The sequence below is a fragment of the Centroberyx gerrardi genome, chromosome 3 (genome assembly GCF_048128805.1).
Source record: "Centroberyx gerrardi isolate f3 chromosome 3, fCenGer3.hap1.cur.20231027, whole genome shotgun sequence".
NCBI classification, from domain to species: domain Eukaryota; kingdom Metazoa; phylum Chordata; class Actinopteri; order Beryciformes; family Berycidae; genus Centroberyx; species Centroberyx gerrardi.
The window spans coordinates 20,659,860-20,677,816 of record NC_135999.1 but is presented as its reverse complement, the minus strand read 5'-3'; the positions used below and the strand labels follow the sequence as shown (position 1 = coordinate 20,677,816).

At 40.4% G+C, this 17,957-nt stretch overlaps 1 protein-coding gene across 1 annotated transcript; it reads left to right on the top strand.

The window, feature by feature from the left end:
* Window positions 1–12,656: 12,656 nt before the first annotated feature.
* Window positions 12,657–16,642, top strand: ptger1a (prostaglandin E receptor 1a (subtype EP1)). Its single transcript, XM_071924874.2, has 3 exons — window positions 12,657–12,837; window positions 13,790–14,700; window positions 15,340–16,642. The coding sequence occupies exons 2-3, from the start codon at window positions 13,828–13,830 to the stop codon at window positions 15,607–15,609; spliced, it is 1,143 nt and encodes a 380-aa protein (XP_071780975.1). The 5' UTR covers window positions 12,657–12,837; window positions 13,790–13,827; the 3' UTR covers window positions 15,610–16,642.
* The last annotated feature ends 1,315 nt before the right edge of the window (window positions 16,643–17,957 follow it).

Sequence of the window (17,957 nt, the reverse complement as noted above, 5' to 3'; positions counted from 1 at the left end):
AAAGAAAGACTGAAATAGAGATACTCCACATAATAAACAGCATCCTTGGAGCATCTCAACACTCACCAGCTCTAGTGGTGAAACACTATCTCTATGACTTTTCTGCATATTGTCGCTGTCGGGTGAAAGCCTTGTAACTCCAATTTAGATGATTTTCATGTTTTAATAAACTTGAACTGAAGGACTACATGCTCCTCTATGAGATGAGAAAATGCTACAACCCTTCAGTTTATGACACACTGTCAAAACCAATTGGATAAACTCAAAAATGCATGGTCATCAAAGTTAAAAACAAGGCTGCTTTTCTTAGTTCATGGAGATACAAGGTTTTCACCCGACAGAAGAGGCTGGAGGTTTAGAATTAATTAACACTGTTCAATTAGAGACTCTGCATGAAGCTCGCTGCTCTGCGTGTCTGCTTGTTGTAACCTCAATAAAAAGGTCTGTGTGTCCTCTGCTGCTGGTGAGATGAGTCTCTTGATGAGTTTAGGAAATTTGTTTTTTTTTTTACTAACAACAGCTTGTGTGAACTTTGCTTGAATCTGTTATTCTACCAGTAAACGTGAACCATCTGTAATATACAACAATTTATGATTACTGCACCCTAAATTACAGTATCAATTTTGACATTTACCTTATATTAGAATCACCTTTACAGCACCGTCGGGTGTCCAGTGACAAATTGACAAATTACCTGATGAAACAAACTTTCCACCAATTTGTTTGATACTTGTTTCATTGTGCTGTAAGCAGAGAGGAGAAGGTTGGGCTGGAGGTAAGTACAGCATGATAAATATGAACAGCATCATTAAGCAACGAGCTGGAACACTCCTTTTTGCTGGAGTGGTGTATCTTGGGAAAAAGCTATTCTCAGCATGTTCACAGCGGGTGTCCATAAATACCTATTGAACTTGAAAGCAAGGTAAGTTTCAAGGTTGAGAGCGAGTGTGAGTTATGCGTCTGTATCTCAAGTAAAGATACGGTTGCCGGAAGCCTCCATTGTCTGCCATACTGTCAAAGCTGTGTGTGATGACACAGGAAATAACTGGAGGCAAGTGTCCAGCTTCTTGCACAAGCGCTAACACTTTTTTTTCAAACTGGCAACACCCCATGTGTGGTTTCTTTTCGGAAACATTTTAAGATTGCTTCATTTACTGTAGGCGCTTGGCAAAAGTCAAACACTGAATGTGATAAAAATGTGATTCATGACGATAACCTCAACCAACAAGCCACACACGGGCGTAGGAAGTACGGGAGACAGGGGGGACATGTCCCCTCCAATATTAAAAGATGCTTAAAATGTCCCCCTCAAAAAAAAACAAAAAAAAAACACGACATTGTGTTATTTTGCCTCCGCATTGAAAAATCGACCGCGGGACTTTTATTTTGAAAAGCCTTCGACAAGAAATAGACTTGATAGGGCTTCATATCGGTGAGAAGCAGACAGCAGCCAAGGCAGCGCTCCAAACTGTCATATTCAACCAGCTGCAGCCAAAAACAAAGCTGCATAGATCATGTGAAGAGGTGTCACTCTGGCCTTAAATTAAATATATTGTAATTACATGTTCTGTTCTGCAATATTCAAATCATTCCATGACGTTTTGGCCCGCAAAGGCAGATTGTAAAGAATATAATGGCTTACATTCTGATGCAGGCCTTTGTGGGCAAAACGACAATGAAATGATATTAACTGTGTAGAAAAAATAAATACATTTATATTGTGAGCAGAGTGATGCCTCTTCACTTGATCTGATGGAGCAGAGCAGTCAGCGAGCACAGGACCGTTAAAGTGTCAATCATGATGAAGAAATTCATGGTAATCAAACGGCAAGATGTCCAATAACACTAGCCTACTGGTCAGGTGCCGATAGAGAGAGAAAAGAAAAAAGAGGATGTGCAGCAAATGAAAGGTATGATATTGCGCCAAGGAGGAATAAATGTGTAAAAAGTTATATAAAGCTATATGACTGTCAACAACAAAAGGTCAATAGCTTTGTTGCCACTGCTTCCAAAAATCACAGACACCTCTGTCCGTCAGTTATGTAAAGACAATACTTTGTCTATTTGCCTCAGTGTCAGGTATGCTTGTAAGTATGTAATCTTTCTCTGATATTATTACAGCACTATATTTTCGTCTGTGCTGATTTTTAAAATGGCAGTTAGGCTGTTTTGCAGCTAAACTTAAACTTAATTCTTCTTCACCATATTGGATGGCTTGCATCTTGTCTGAAACGTTTCTTTGCATGGCTTTTTGTATGTACTTTATAATTAACATATTTCCAAGCTAAAGCCAGTCAGTGTTCTAGCAGGGCTTGGAGAAAAAACACACTTGGCCCTTAAAAAGGACCAGTGCACCGCAAAAAATAAATGACTAGAAACCAGATAAATATCAGTGCAGTTGGAAGGAAAATACAACTAGGCCCATAAAACACTGTAATTCGAAAACGGAAATTATTAAATTATTATTATTGTTATTCGTATTATTATTAATGAGAAACAGGCAAAACTAGATAGATTGGCTGAAAGCCTGCTGTAACCAACACATAAAGTCAGATCTGTCACTTAGCACCTGAGTCATTCTTTCTTTATTTTCAGATAGCCTTTTTAAAAGTTACTAGAAATTAGTATTGCAGAGCTGTTTTTTTTATTTTTTATTTTCCTCCTCCGAGCATGCCCAGTAGTCAAATCTGCCCCCCCCCCCCCCTTCTCACTGTGGCTGGGAGAGCAGTGATGGATTGGACTTCTGTGTGGCTGATGTGGTTTGGAAGCACTGAGTGAAGAGATAGATCGCCCCTCCTGAGACATGAAAATCACCACCAACCAAACACAACACTATGAGCACTATGAGGGTTGGGTCAGTTCATGAATTAACTCATCAATTCCAATTCAGATGAGGAATTGGAATTGGAAATTAGAAAAAAACCCACAGGAAATAGAGTTGGAAGTGAATTGAAATTTCAGGAAGTTGAATTTAATTCAATGAGATTCTGTGAAATTCCATGTTTTTTTTTTTGTTCTTACCACATATCTGAGATTACATGTAGTGTTATATATATCAACAATAATGAATATCAGCAACAACAAATGAAAATGAGAATTGATCCTGCATAACATGTAATCATAATACATACATTATTTTGATTGAATGTATTTGATTTGTTTAACTGTCTTATTTGATTCATAATGTTTGATTCCTAATGTTTACAGCCTCTCTTAGAAGTGGAATGTAATGGAATTTAATGGAATTCAATTTTGCTTCCTGTGATTCCAATTCAATTCCAATTCCGTTTCCTTAGAGCTGGGTGACATTCCAATTCCAATTCCAACTCTAGGAACTGAATTGGAATTTAAAATACATTCTCAACTCAGTTCATGAATGGCCCCAACCCTAATGAGCAGTTCCTCTTGTTGTTGGTAAATGTCTGAGTTGGTGTGTAATGCAAACTCAAATGTTATGAAATATGCCATATGAATATCTTTTGTCCCTCAGTACATTAGTATATCAGTATTAATCCTTACCTTATCCAACTTGTTCACTTGTTCGCTAGTCATTTTACACACAATGGAAGCTATCCACAAACAGCCTGAGATTCAAATGAATCTAACCTGTGCTAAAATGGAGACAGTATGGGGAGTAGTGAATGTTTTGTTAAGATGGCATGGTCATTCGTCTAAGACTCTACTTATCAGATGATACAACCGTGAGAATTTTCATCATAATGTCTAACAAAAAACATTGGTCACACACAAAATATGCCAGCTGTGTTTATATTTAGAAACAAGAACAGTGGTTGAGATGGCCACAGAATTGCACCAAATTATATGATTTTCTTATCAGTCTGGTCACATTTTTTGGGTTTGCTCTTGACAGAAAATACTTATGATGTGTGAGAGCATAAAACGCCATTTGGTGAGAAAGCATTTATCTGCCATTTGAGTCAATCCAGCGTTCATTACAGTCAAACGAGGATAATGGGACTTAAATGTTTCTCAATTGATTCATCAGAATAAAACAGAAATAGAGTAGAAGAAAGCAGAGAATGACAAGCCTTCTCTCAAACCCCGGCATGGCTCATTACCATGTGGCTCTCAGACTGTTAGCTAATGGTCCAGCCATTTCGAGCCAGATTCAGTTTGTCTTCATTAGATAGCGTTTTATGTCTTCCAGCCTTTTTTGGCTGATTGTTCTGTGTCGATTTAAGCCCCCAATCACCAAACAGCAGCAGAATCTGTTTTGCCTTACAACAGTCAACAACTGCCTTCATGGTAATGGAACAAATTGTCTATGAAAAACAATCAGACATTTCGGGTGAATCATGCCAAATCTGCCAAATCTAGAAATAGACACTGTATTGCTGTCTTCATCTCATTATCACCTACATTATTGTGGCTCCACAAGCTACATCTCCTTCACTACAAGGGCTGGAAAAGAGCGATTTCATTTCACCCTAATGAATTCCAATTAAACACGCAAATTGCAAAATGATGGGTAAATAATTTCATTGCAAACTGTATCAGTTGGAATCTAGTCTGCTAATCAGTCTGTTAAGTTACAGAAAAACTTAGTTTCTCCAATTCGAGCATAAGCAAACTAACCATGAAATGGAACTATGGAACCATGGAATTGAGGGCCACACACTCTGAAAATAAGGCTTCAATCAGTCACACTTGATAAAATGATGCTTCAGTGGCTACAATATCATGATTTTAAACTTCTAATACCAATAGATATTATTTATAACAATATAGAAAAGTTTTTTATTTTTCCAGCATGGAAACTGAGGGTTATATGCCTTCTGATATGGCTACTATAAGCACTTCATTTAAATCTGAACCATCAAACCAAACTCTTGAAAATCTCACTGAGCGCTGAATACTCATTATTAATAATCCAATGAAAATACACAGTGCACTCGTTTCTGGATGGTGACATCAAAAGCACTGGTTGGTGCTTCCGGTAAGAAGTACGTGTGTTGAATAGGTGATGGAGTGATTATGTGTGTGTGTGTGTGTGTGTGTGTGTGTGTGTGTGCTCATGCCGCCGTCTACTATTAATAAGCTCTTTGCTGACTTGACCAGCAGTCTTTGGTTCCTAAATCTTGCTCTGCCGTAGACCCACTTTAATTACCACTTCCCTTCTTTTACACACATCGACAGGACCCTTCATTAATCACTACGAGGAGGCGAGCCCTTCACTTTTATTACCACAGACATCAGCAAAGCAACTGAGCGTGTGGCCCATGTGTTATGTAGTGGTGGGTGGTGTCATGGATCAAACTGCTCCCTGTATTCAAATGTGCTGAGGCCCCCTGCAAAGCACCATCTTCTCTTATCTTTCTGCTGAGCTGGCAGAGATTGGTGATGCATTGCAAATTGATTTCTTTTTAAACCTTTATCTGATTGGAATGGCCCTGAAATGGGAATGTGGGAGTCACACACAGTAGTATATCAAGAAGCACAGAAAATCCTTTCCCTTCAAGCTGAGAATTTATATTTGCCACTGTCATTCTCACCTTCCAGTTCTCTTTCTTGGCAAAGGAATATACAATTTATGAACGTACCACAAGCCATTGAGACGGCTCCAGCAGCCCAGTTGGAGACGACCAGAGTGTTCCTATAGATTCATAAAGGTGGTGTGTTTGTCCAGGGCATGAGATGGGTTTAGTTTGGCTCAGCCACCACAGTCAGTATAACCTCAAAATCTGAGCTGATTTAGCCCATTAAACTCTGATATGGAAAACTGTCATTGGTTTAGCCTGCAAGGTAAAGAGCCAGAAACATTATAAGACTTTTGAAAAGAAAAAAAAAAGCCACTGAAATGTTAAGGTCTTATGAATAGCAAAAATAAAGGGGAGTTTTAAGAATAGCACTTCCTCACTAAAAGAGCCATAAAATTGGCTGAACAAAAAGAAATAGTTATTGAAGAGATTCTATGTTGGATTTATTTAAAAAAGTCTGAATAAGTCAGAATTCAGTGTTATTCCTAGGATCTTAGATTTGTATTCATAAACAAACTCAAATCTAGAATCCAGAGAACTAAGACTGTCCTGTGGATAAAGCATCACTGGCTGATGTTTGATGTTTGCTTGAACTTTAGCACCCAAATGAGCATCATTTCACAGTAGCTCTAACAGTTATGAAATAAAGTATTCCCACCTCCCTGGAAAAACAGCACGGGTGTTAGCACAGTATGCACAAAACCTTTCTCCTGTTCACTGTAAATGGAGACGTTCTGGGAAGTGTTGCTCGAGGACATTTCAGAAGACGGTCTGTGACAGGAAAGTCAATGGTTCAGCTGGACCAGCTGGGGAAAATCTGGATGGGGAGAATGAATGTGTAATGCTTCCCCTCCTTTCCTCCCCCTCCTGAACTACTCTCGGGGAGACCTGGAGCAAGGCACTTAACCCCCAACTGCTCAGTAGCCACCAGTAGACTGTGACTATATTGGGATGCACAGTGCTGAAACTCACAGGAAGAGCTAGTACACAACTAATCTTTTTTACTTGGTACATTTCATGACATCAGTTTGTTCTGCTGTCCTCGCTGGAGTACTCGGTGCCTTCCCTTGTCTCCTTTCCCTCCAACTCCCTAAAGACCCGGCAGTTAATCCTGACAGAGGCCATAAATTTTGACAAAACAGCTTCATCATGTTGGCCTTGCCCGTATCTAGTTGCTGGGACATGCTGCTCCGTTCCAGAAACCCCTCCTCACTGACAGAGATTTCATTCTGTCATGCCATCGCCATTTTTATATGTGAAATGATTGTTTGTTGTCCTTGTTTACTCTCAAGACAAGTTTAACTTTACGTGTATAGCACTTTATATAACACAAAACCAGTGTGTACCAAAGTGCTTTACAAGATAGAGAGGGTTACAAAACGGGGAAAAGTGTGAAACGGCAGCAGCAACATTGAGACATAAGCAAACTTGCACAGGGAGAAATGCTGCTCTATACTCCTGATGAATATCAACAGATCCAGAGACAGTCCAAGCTGGCACCTCGCCAAAAACTGTTGTCTTTTCTTGTCTTTCAGGCCTGTTGTGTGAGCCAGAACTGCTGTGTGAGCCAGAACCTCAAACCCAGACTATCTGAGTGTGGCAAACCAAACAGCTAATCAGAGAAGTTACTGATGATCGGGGGGGGGGGGGGGGGGGGGGGGGACCAGTCATATGGACCAGTCATACATGGTCTCTCTCTCTCTCACACACACACACACACACACACACATACACACACACAGAGTCACAGATACCACTGTGCAGACAACAGTTTCAGTCTGCTGCTCCCTGATCCATCATGGACAGTGGTAAGAGGTTTACAGTAAAAAATGAAAACCTGGAAGATAAGGACCTAGATCCAACAGGATGGTAGGATTTATGCTAGAGAAGGTAAGTTATTGTCCAGAGACCAGACCAGACGTCTTAATCTTTTACCAGACTACACTTTGCCTCATGTGCTTCATTCAACATGCAGACGGTTTGCTGAGGATTGATGAGAGAAGAAAAATGTGGTTGATTTGCTGTGAAAGATTTGGCCAAGATTTGTGAATATTGAGCCATGTGCACATTATGACCGTTCTGCTGTTACTATATGACTGTAACTATTGCCGTACATACAGCAATTTAAATAGCCTAAAATATCAGTAATGAATGGAGAACTTCTATGTTATTAGAGGTAAGTCTTAGCGATTTGCATTCTTCCTGTTTTGTAGTATAAAGTTATTCACAATTTTTTTTTTTTTATTTGATGTCAATAGATATGTAGTGGCCAAATTAGTATTCAACTATTGCTTATGTTTGATAAAAATCGGTTACAGTAGGTGCAATGGGCAATACCATGGACACAAGAAAGAAAGAAACTATTTTTTTATTGTCTTTTATTAGTATTTTGAATTTTTTTTTATAGTGTTTGCTAAATGCATTGGATAATATGCTGCATAGCTATGATAGATAGGCTGCAAAGGGTTCTGTAGGATATGTACAGTATGTATCTTGATGGATAGTTAGCAGAGAGCAGCAGGGAAGCTACACACACTAACCCCAAGCTGTAAATCAAACATGTCCACCTCATCTGACATCCATGATTATCATTCTACGCCTCATTAAAGCCCTTATGAAGAAAGCCACCAACAACTTAGCACTAGGCTATATTTACTGCACTGCGAGACAAAATGTCTGGGTTTGGATAAGCTGAAGCTTCAAAATAAATAAGGTTTATCCGGACCTCTAACTGTCTGCCTCTATCTAACATCAGCTCGGAGCCTTTGGTTTCTTTCAGATCATGTCACATCGGAGGTTATTCTGTGTCACTGTGGAAAGTGGAGCTGAATAGGCCGATCCGCTGCCAGTGGGTCTGAAACTGCTGTCGAACAGCTGTTCTCCTGTTCTGCTCAACTGCCACAGTAAATATTCAGCTGTGTCAACACAGTTGCCTCTTAACGTTGAGGATATCTTCCTGCACATCTGCTTTCCTGTATTCTGTCACAAAATTAAGTGCACTTAGTTTTTAAGATGGCATTATATGCATCACACTTTCTGTAAGTTTATTGTAAAAAACTAGAACTATGACCTTGCAGTGCATAACTGACAATTCTCCTCATTGAAAAGGCCCTTCATATTGAACAGCCATTGTTATAAGGTGAATAATCTTGTAATTTACACAGAATGTTTGTTTTGACTGACAAAAATTTGATAGAAGTGGAGTTTATCTGCAGTGCATCACTCCATCTTCATACTTCACTTCACTATGGTTTTCAAAGACCATTAATTAATGTCAGTATTATTTCAGTACTGCCTGTATCTCAGTAGTGGAGAACAGGAAAATCAACCACGGTAATCCTCTGGGTTTGCATTGCCCCAGGGCGGAGTAAAATGTGAGTGCTTGTGGATTCATACCATACAATCGTGGGGTTTATTTTCTAGGCGTGGACTGTTTCTATCTGACTCCACTCCCTCCCTTCTCCACAGGGTTTAAGACATATAGGTCAAAACAATAACTGAAATATTTAGAAATGACTTTTAATGGGGTGTGTGCTCCAACCATTCACACGAACCAGGCAGAGTTTGCACTTTTCAAACAGTCGGCTCTACAAGGAGTGGTGAGTTTTCATCAGAGAAAAGTAGCTGAACTCGTTTCATTTTCAGTCGGCATGCTTGTCAGCAGCATCTCCATCCCTCTCCACCTCCTCCTCAGCATTTGGCTGAATACTCAAACATTCCACAATTTCTTGTTGACTTGTTGATTCTCAAGCGGCTAGACGGATAGCATGTGGCTTTCCACTCATAATAGCTGGCATCTCCTTAAAATGTCGGTGAGGAATGCACAAGCACTTGACCTGAGGTTATCTTTGTCACACTGAATACATTTACGTGATGTCACATTGTTTGATTCAAAATAGTACATCGTAATTGCGGATGCGAGAAGGTTTGGCAAACTAATCCGCTGTTGTAGGACTAAATTGCTTTGCCCTGGTTTTCGAAAAAATGTTCATATTTCAAATATTAGACTGTTTCTGGCAAACCGCAAATCCTGTCAGCTGCAAAGTTTATTCCATGGGTAAGAAACAATCCGATCAGTCTTCCTGACATCCTGGCATGTGCTGTACATGAAGAGTTTTGGTGAAATGAGCGATGAGAAGGATCTCTGGACAGTCATGGTAGGGAAGTATTGAGTATGAGGCCAGGGGGAAACAATATGTGGTATGTGTGCATGTGCATATTATGGGTGCTACACAAGATTTGGAAATGGAGATTAAAACATAGAATGCCTTTGCTAAGCAGTTACCAAGAGATCCCTCTGCTTTTCTTTAATATTACATTTCCAACTTCATGAATAGATAGAGATTTCACGATTCCCAGCTAAAACCATTTTAAGAGCCTCTCCGCCAGAGAGCGCTTCAAAGATCACCAGGTTTACAGTCAGTGGGGTTTTTTTGAAGATCACTTTGTGGTCAACGGATGGAGAGAGGGTGCAGAGGGAGCCTCAAACCCCAGACTTGGTATTGGAAGAGCCAGAGGGCTGCAGAGGCCAAATGGCACCATTTGTAAGAGCAATTGATGAGGAAAATGGGGGCAGTAGGGTCTCCTTTCAGAGTGAGTTGGAGGAAAAACACACATGGAGGCCAAATGCTTGATGCTCTCAGAGACTAAATGGGTACCATAAAAAGGGAAGACAATCAGAAATTTTAAAAATATTGGATCCTTAATCCAAGATTAATAGACACTGAAAATGATGCCCTTTCAGATGTGCTAATGAAGAGCTGAAGATGCTGATGCTGAATTCCTTCTGTGGGCTTTGAAATCAACTTGGGACAGTTGAACAGCTTTGGTGTGCATATGTTTGAGATTGCTTCTATGTTTAACTGTTACAATGTCTTCTTACTGTAGTATTTGTATTAGTAAGTAGGTAAGATTTTATGTATATAGCACCTTTCGAAACCAAGGGTTACAAAGTGCTTCACAAAAAGAGAGACAGTAATTTAAGCATAATAGGATAATCCCAATGTAAAAGAGCGACAACAACTTGATAAAAGAACACAATATAAAAGAACACCAAAGCAAACACATAAACTACACAGAAAGAAGTTAAAGAGATGATAAAAACAATAAAATCAATGGAAAGCCAGGATAAAAAGATGGGTTTTAAGACTGTTTAAAACTTTTATTGATTTTTTTATTGATATACGTCTTATTATTTTTCACACCATCTCTCGAACCTCCTTTGATGGATGCTGCTTGTGTCCCTCACCTTCTGACTGAACAATGCTTCCCTTTATGAGAGACGTGTTTAATATTTTGGCAGTTTCACCCAGTGAAATTTTACAATGTATCTTCAAACAGCCATACCAAACATCGCTGTCTGTCAGCTCGTCAGTTCAAAGACCCATTACACTGTTTCCAACCACTAAAACCTTCTTTCTAGCTGTCTTTCTTTCTTATTTTTCCCAATTTATGTGTCTGTACCCACCTCCCCTTTCTTTCCTGTGAGCCGGCGGCCAGTCTAAAGTGTTGCTCTTACTCTGTTGCCAGACCAAAACTGTGTGTGTGTGTGTGTGTGTCCAGCCGGGGTTGCCTGGTCCATGTTGAATTAAAACAAACATGACCACCTGTCTGCAGTATGCAGCAAAAGAACCAAAAGCTGAGATGCAAACCTGACACATCCTTCCTCCTCACGCTTTTTCCCCCTTCAAGTGTCAATCAAAACGCGAGAAAATCTGATTGTATTACATGTTTTCCTTAATGTGGCTGCAAAAGGCCCTCAGAATTAACTTTAGCGGCCTTGGGGAACATCTGGATCTTTAGTGAGGGTGAATATCATTTTTCCATATTTTGTCCTGTGATTTTCCATAAATTTTCAGTTATTTGGGTCAAAATCTATAAATGAAAACAATACATTTTTCCCATAATCTAACCAGATCTAACCTAATTTAATTATCTCTAAGCAATGTTCACTTTTAAGTATCTGACCCACCTGAGTTGCAGTCTGCAGGACATCCAGAGAGCTGAGCATCAGAGTAGAAAAGCCATCTGAGTTAGCTGCAGACTGATTAACAGCGTATTCACCATGTGCTGCATCCGGTTGGACAACTGATACCTCACAGGTTATTTTGAGCAGAGCTTTTGCACACTGAACAGCAAAAGTGAATGCATGAAATTGAATCAGTTCACATCGATCCAGGCTCCTGAAAACTGAGCAGAAACAAGGTTGAAGAATGTTTTACCCATAGAGATTAAACCGTTTCATCTCTATGGTTTTACCGCAGAGTGATCACAAGAACTAAAATGCATTAAACATAAACCTCTTGATAAATTGCCACAACAAATAGGTATGCAAAATAAAACAGTTTAAGTTTTAAAAGGTCTAGTGCAAATTTGTGCTGAGAAAAGTATGGCTCTAACATTTGCAGTGCAAAAAAACAAGATTGAATCTCTCGGTTAACTAGGTAGTTAATAAATTGATACATATTCATTTAGTTTTGATTATTTGATCACATTTAGCCTAGGCCTACTTGTATCTGTTCATAGGCTTACTCACTGCACAACAGGCGGTAAACTGCATAAAATAGTCCATTCTGATTCAAGCTGATGCAAAACTTTGTGTGTGTGTGTGTGTGTGTGTGTGTGTGTGTTTGCTGCACAGTGGATGGCTAATAAACAGCTTCTTCTTTTTTTATATGCATAACTGATAGCTGTTAATCAGTCTGCTGTTAACTCAGATGGCTTTTCTATTTTGATGCTCATCTCTCTGAATGTCCTCCAGTAAGTAAGAAATAAAATGTATGTAAGATAAAATAGACCTATATAGGCCTATTTGAAGAAATGTAGATGACACACATGAGTAAGGACATTCAAGTGGGATTACTTGCATTACGGCTAATGTAAACAAAGTAAAAAGTGACAAAAAAAAACTGCACGAGAAGAGTCAGATGTGAACTTGACTCACTGAGCAGAGCCGCCCATACAGGCTGAGGGGGAAGACGCGCTATAAAAACGTGAGTCTGTGTTTGTGCTGAAGACCTGCGGTTTGGTGACAGAAGATCCTCACACCCTCCATCCACCACCATGAGACAACACTCAGGCGGATCCAGCCATGGGGAATGTTAAACGGAAGGTACCGACGCATTGTTCCACCCGGGGTTTTACTATCACTTCACCCTCAGATGGAAGCATGACTGTCGAGTATAAGCAAAAGACATTTTTTCATCGATTTGTTGAAGACTTTGCTGAAATTGTTTCATAGACCCGCGCGCGCTTTGGATTATTTCTGGGTGTCTGTTTTGAGAAGGAATAACACATTTCGGATATTCAACTTCACTGAAAAGGATTTCTATATGCAGTGGTGAGTCATTTTTAGAAATCTGAGTTTTAAAGCTACTAATAAAAGTAAAAGGAGAATCAGAATTTAAGGAAATTAAGATATAGATAGATAATCCCCATTATCAAAAGAACAAGATTGAATCTCTCGTTTAACTAGGCCTACAGTTAATAAATGGATACATATTTATATTGTTTTATTTGATTATTTGATCACAATTAGCCTATTGCATCTGTTCATAAGATTACTCGTTGCAAAATATTCTGATTCAAGCTGATGCAAAACTTTGGGGTGGGGGGGTGGGGTGATTAGAACAATCAAAACCATCATCTAATGTAATTTCCTCATCAATAGTCAGGATGTTCAATAAGAAAATATTGGCTATAGGCTGTATTGTTAATATATTGCCTGCTCTTAGTATGTTGCTTGAAGTTCTGGCCTGTTTCAGTATGACCTCCAACCAAACTAAATCTACCTGAGTGATCACAGTCCTTCGTGCTTCAGTAACACGAACAGACTCTCGGACAAAAGCTTCAGCAGAGGAATGCGTCTTCACATTTTTGCGGTTGTCAAAAGGAAACTGTTCTGACTTGTCAGCCTGGGCACCGTGCGGAGGTGAACAGCTGTCATGTCAGGTTTAAAGGGGATTTTACAGGATAATTTGTGGTCTGTGTGTCGTTAGGAGAGCATTCTGAATGTAGTTAGGTAAATATTTAGTAATTGATGGGTAATTTATGGGAAACATGTGTCTTATCTGTCTTTGTTGCCATGAGTCCCTGAAAGTAAATATTAATCTAAAAAATTATAGGCTAAGGGAAAGGAAGATTGAGATTAGAGTGCCATAAAAATGCTTTGTTTTTAATTTCATAGGTAGGCCTATCAAAAATGTGATTTAGGCTATATTATGTTGACCTACAGCTCGCCTTTGCACCGTGCAAACGTGTTTCCATCAATTCGCCTCTTCTTCCTCTTGCAGCCTCCCCGAAGTATGGACCCCATAACCTTCAAGCTTCAATGATGTTAGCTATGAGCCACTACAACTCCTCCGCCTCCTCACTCCTCCCGCCTTCCTCAAACACCAGTCTGGGGAAGGTGGAGGCCGAGGTGGCGATGGAGGGCCTGTCGCAGCAGGGAAACCTCACCCTGGACCAGCCCACCTCCAGCGGCCCCATCGCGGCCATGCTGTCCATGACGCTAGGCATCGTCTCCAACATCGTGGCCCTCTTCATCCTGGCCAACGCCTACTCGCTCCAGCGCCGCCGCTCCAAAGCCACGTTCCTCCTGTTTGCCAGTTCGCTGGTGGTCACGGATTTCACCGGCCACGTGATCCCCGGGGCCCTGGTCCTGCGGCTCTACCTCTCAGGAGGGGTTCCAGCCGAGGCCTACAACTCGGCCGACGCCATGTGCCAGTTCCTTGGCGGCAGCATGGTGTTCTTCGGCCTGTGCCCGCTGTTCCTGGGCTGCGCCATGGCTGCGGAGCGCTGCCTGGGCGTCACTCAGCCGCTCCTGCACTCCTCCCTGGTCACCACCACCCGCACGAAGATCTGCCTCTCCATCATCTGGCTGGCGGCTCTCTGCGTGGCCATGCTGCCTTGCTTCCAGCTGGGCTCCTACACCTATCAGTACCCGGGGACCTGGTGCTTCATCAAGGTGCTGGAGGACACCCAGGAGGCGGACGTGGCCTTCGTGGTGCTGTTCTCCGGCCTGGGGCTGACCTCGCTGGCCGTGGCGCTGGTGTGCAACACCATCAGCGGACTGACGCTGGTGCTCGCCCGGCTCAGGAGGCAGCCGTGCTCCCACCACTCCGCCAAGTCCCATGACATAGAGATGGTGGTGCAGCTGGTGGGCATCATGGTGACCTCCTGCATCTGTTGGAGCCCTCTGCTGGTGAGTAAGGGAAACACAGTAGAGTCGTAATGGAGTGTCGATGGCGAATGTCACATCCACTCCAACTACACACTGGCACTCTGAGAGCTGTGAGGAGTTGTGAGGCTCAGTCAGTTTGTGTTTATTTTGTTTATTTATTTGTGCAATTTGGAAAAGAAAAAAAATCTGAACAAATATATAGCTACAATAATGCACAGGTAGTGTAAAAAACCCTAAAGGGCTTATAGTAAAACCTTCCAACATACATACATTATATACAGTATATTAACATAGCCTACATATGTCATATGTCATCGATTTTCATAAAGTAGACTATGTCAAAGAAAGAGTGTTTATCCAGGACACCCATTTGTTTTTGTTTTTTTGGAATGAATAAGATTATTTTAAGAGAATAAGAGACCCTTGATCAGTACTTTTGTTCTGAGGACGCTTTGTAAAAATGGAGAGGAGGTTCAGTTTGTCTGCTTAATAACCGCATTGTTTTTGAGAAATTTCAGTATTACTGGCTTAACTATATTGATACACTGTTTTGGGTCAAACAGCAGACCAGTGACTCATAGCACCCTGACCAGAGACTTAATAGAATAACTAGGCTACTTTATAAAATAATTCTTCCAATGTGCTGTCTCCTGTCTGCAGATCTTCGGCCTGATGTCGGTGATCCGCTCCTACAGAGACTCCATTGGGGACGACCTGTCCAGCTATAAAACCCTGATGGTGATGGGCGTGAGGCTGGCCTCCTGGAACCAGATCCTCGACCCCTGGGTCTACATCCTGCTGCGCCGCACCGTCCTCCGCAAGATCTACCTCATCACTAAATGTCAGGCGGACCTGAAGGGCAGCGTGCTGCGGCGCTGGGAGCCCACCTCCTTCCACAGCTCAGAGAAGAACACAGTCAACCATATCTGAACTGAGAGAGAGACTGAGACAGGGTGCTGTGGACTCGCTCGTCCCCCGGGTCATTCAGCGTATGAAGAACTCGGGGTGCCAAGACTCGAAAGAGAAAGTTGAAGGAACAAACTGAAGCGGTGCTGGCTGTGACGGTGCACCAGACCAGCTGAGACATTCAGTATTTGATATCTGGGGTGACGCATTTTTAAAAATCTCTGTACACTCCTACTTTAGAAAACTTTCCTGAGATCAATCAAATGAAGCTGAAGGTGGATCTCTCTCTCACTCCATCGAAGCTCACCAACGAGTTCATTTTCTGATCTTTCAAGTGAAAGCTAGCTCATGCTGTTATTTTGCACAAATTATTAGTATTATATACTTTGTACTGTTTGCTTACAATAAGTGAACATTCCTTATTTCATGTATTCATTTGGACTAGTTGTCCATGTGATGCTCATATTAAAAACAGGACAGAGATGCTACATATTCTGTCCTGAGAGCCTAAAAACAAGGCTGGCAGAGTTGTTACCTTTGCAGGGACCAAGTAGTATTTGGTTGTATTTCTCAACCTCATTTTCATTGGTAAGGGAGCTTACTTTCAAATTTGGGTGTTGTTTCTATAGGGGATAAAAGCAAATCTGGATCATTTTGGAAATTCACTTTTTAGTCCAGCAAATGATTAATTCACCTCCACCTGTGGTTTAGAAATGCTCAGTTTGACTCACTTTTACATCAGAGGAATTTTTTTTTACAATGATGAATGGAAGATTGAGCCATAACCAGGGTAAACCCAGATGTTAGAGCCTGCTCATGATGTTAAGTCCAGATATCACATAGTATTCAGCTGAATGTGTCTCATTAAGGAATGTCTTAAGGAATGTCAATGTTCCATTACTGTGGAATTTATATCCAGTAAGCAGTGTCATGCTTGTAAAGGAAGGTTTGCTTTTCCCTGAGTTTATACAGTGTGAAAAGTCTGCTTTATGTGAAATAATGTAAAGTCGTATAAGTTAATACTTGAATTGTTTCCTCGATTTCCTGAGGATATGTAAAGAACTTTAAAATGAATGTAAATAAAATAATGGAATGTGACATATAAACTTTAGCCCTAAATTTTGCATTTATTTCTGATGAAATGTCTGTTTTTTTTAAGTGACACAAGAAGGCCTATGTTGACAAGGAGGGTGTAAATATATTATATAGGTTAGTAAATATATGCAATATACTGTATGCATAAAGTGCATACAGTATATTGCAGTAGTAGTATACTGTCTTTTCCCAGGTTAATCTACTATCTGGGTAGATGCAATTATTCTCAGTTGGAAAGTAATTAGTTGCACCTACTCTAGTTACTGTACTTGACTAGTTTCTCAGAGTAATGCTAATTTTCTAAGTATTAATACAAGTCTGTACTTTAAGTTCTACATGAGTATGTCGTTAAATATTTACTCTGACGCCAGTGAGATCAGGAATTTACTGTAGAACACTCTGGACTTCACCTCCCATAACTGATGCTGATGATTAATCAGAAAGGATTATCCACAAAGTTTGGGCAGACTTAGATTGCATAATCTGTTTATTTTTGGATGCAACATTGTTGAAAATACATAAATCTGTTTTATTTTGTCTTGACGTAAGTACCTGGGTATTTTCAGGAAGCTACTCCTTTACTACTCCACTTCTGCATCATTTCTTTCCAACCGCACTCCCGTGGTCTGCAGTCTGCAGCTGGAACATTTTTTCCCCTTTTTCTTATTTCATACCCAAAAATCATTTACGCTATTTGCCGCTAGGTGGCAACAACCGGCGACATTTGGATGTGGATGCCCCTGCACTTCTTGGTATGCTGTATTTGCCATCAGAAGTTGTTCATGAAAAGTTATTTTGGTCTATACTTGGCCTAAAAAGTCTACTACATATGTTTTCATAAATTCCGCACAATTGATACGACAGAGGAATAACAAAATAAAAGCAGCTGACACTTATTTCTCTACGTCTGTTTGATTTTACCTGAAATGCAACTACTCCAGTCATACAGTTTTATTTGGAGGAGGAAATCTAATAAAATAAAATTACTAACAAAGTCTGTGATGGATGACTAAATGTTTTAGATTTCTCTTAATTTAATCAGACCACAAAAACCAACTGATTCAAGAGACTTTTTAAAGATACAGATTGTTTTTGGAATATAGCCTACTTCCCAAACTGGGTGAAAGAAGAAACTGGGTGGTATGAGTAGGCCTATTTGATATGATATTTAATATCACTTGATACTAGTTGATATTACAATGATGTACGTAGGCTAAGATTGTAAATATTATATAAATATGTATATGAATTATTACCCACAAATAATAAATAGAACG

Coding starts and splice junctions, on each gene's coding strand:
- ptger1a (XM_071924874.2), top strand. CDS start 13,828: ATGATGTTAGCTATGAGCCACTACAACTCCTCCGCCTCCTCACTCCTC. Junction 14,701..15,339: donor TCTGTTGGAGCCCTCTGCTG/GTGAGTAAGGGA, acceptor TCCTGTCTGCAG/ATCTTCGGCCTGATGTCGGT.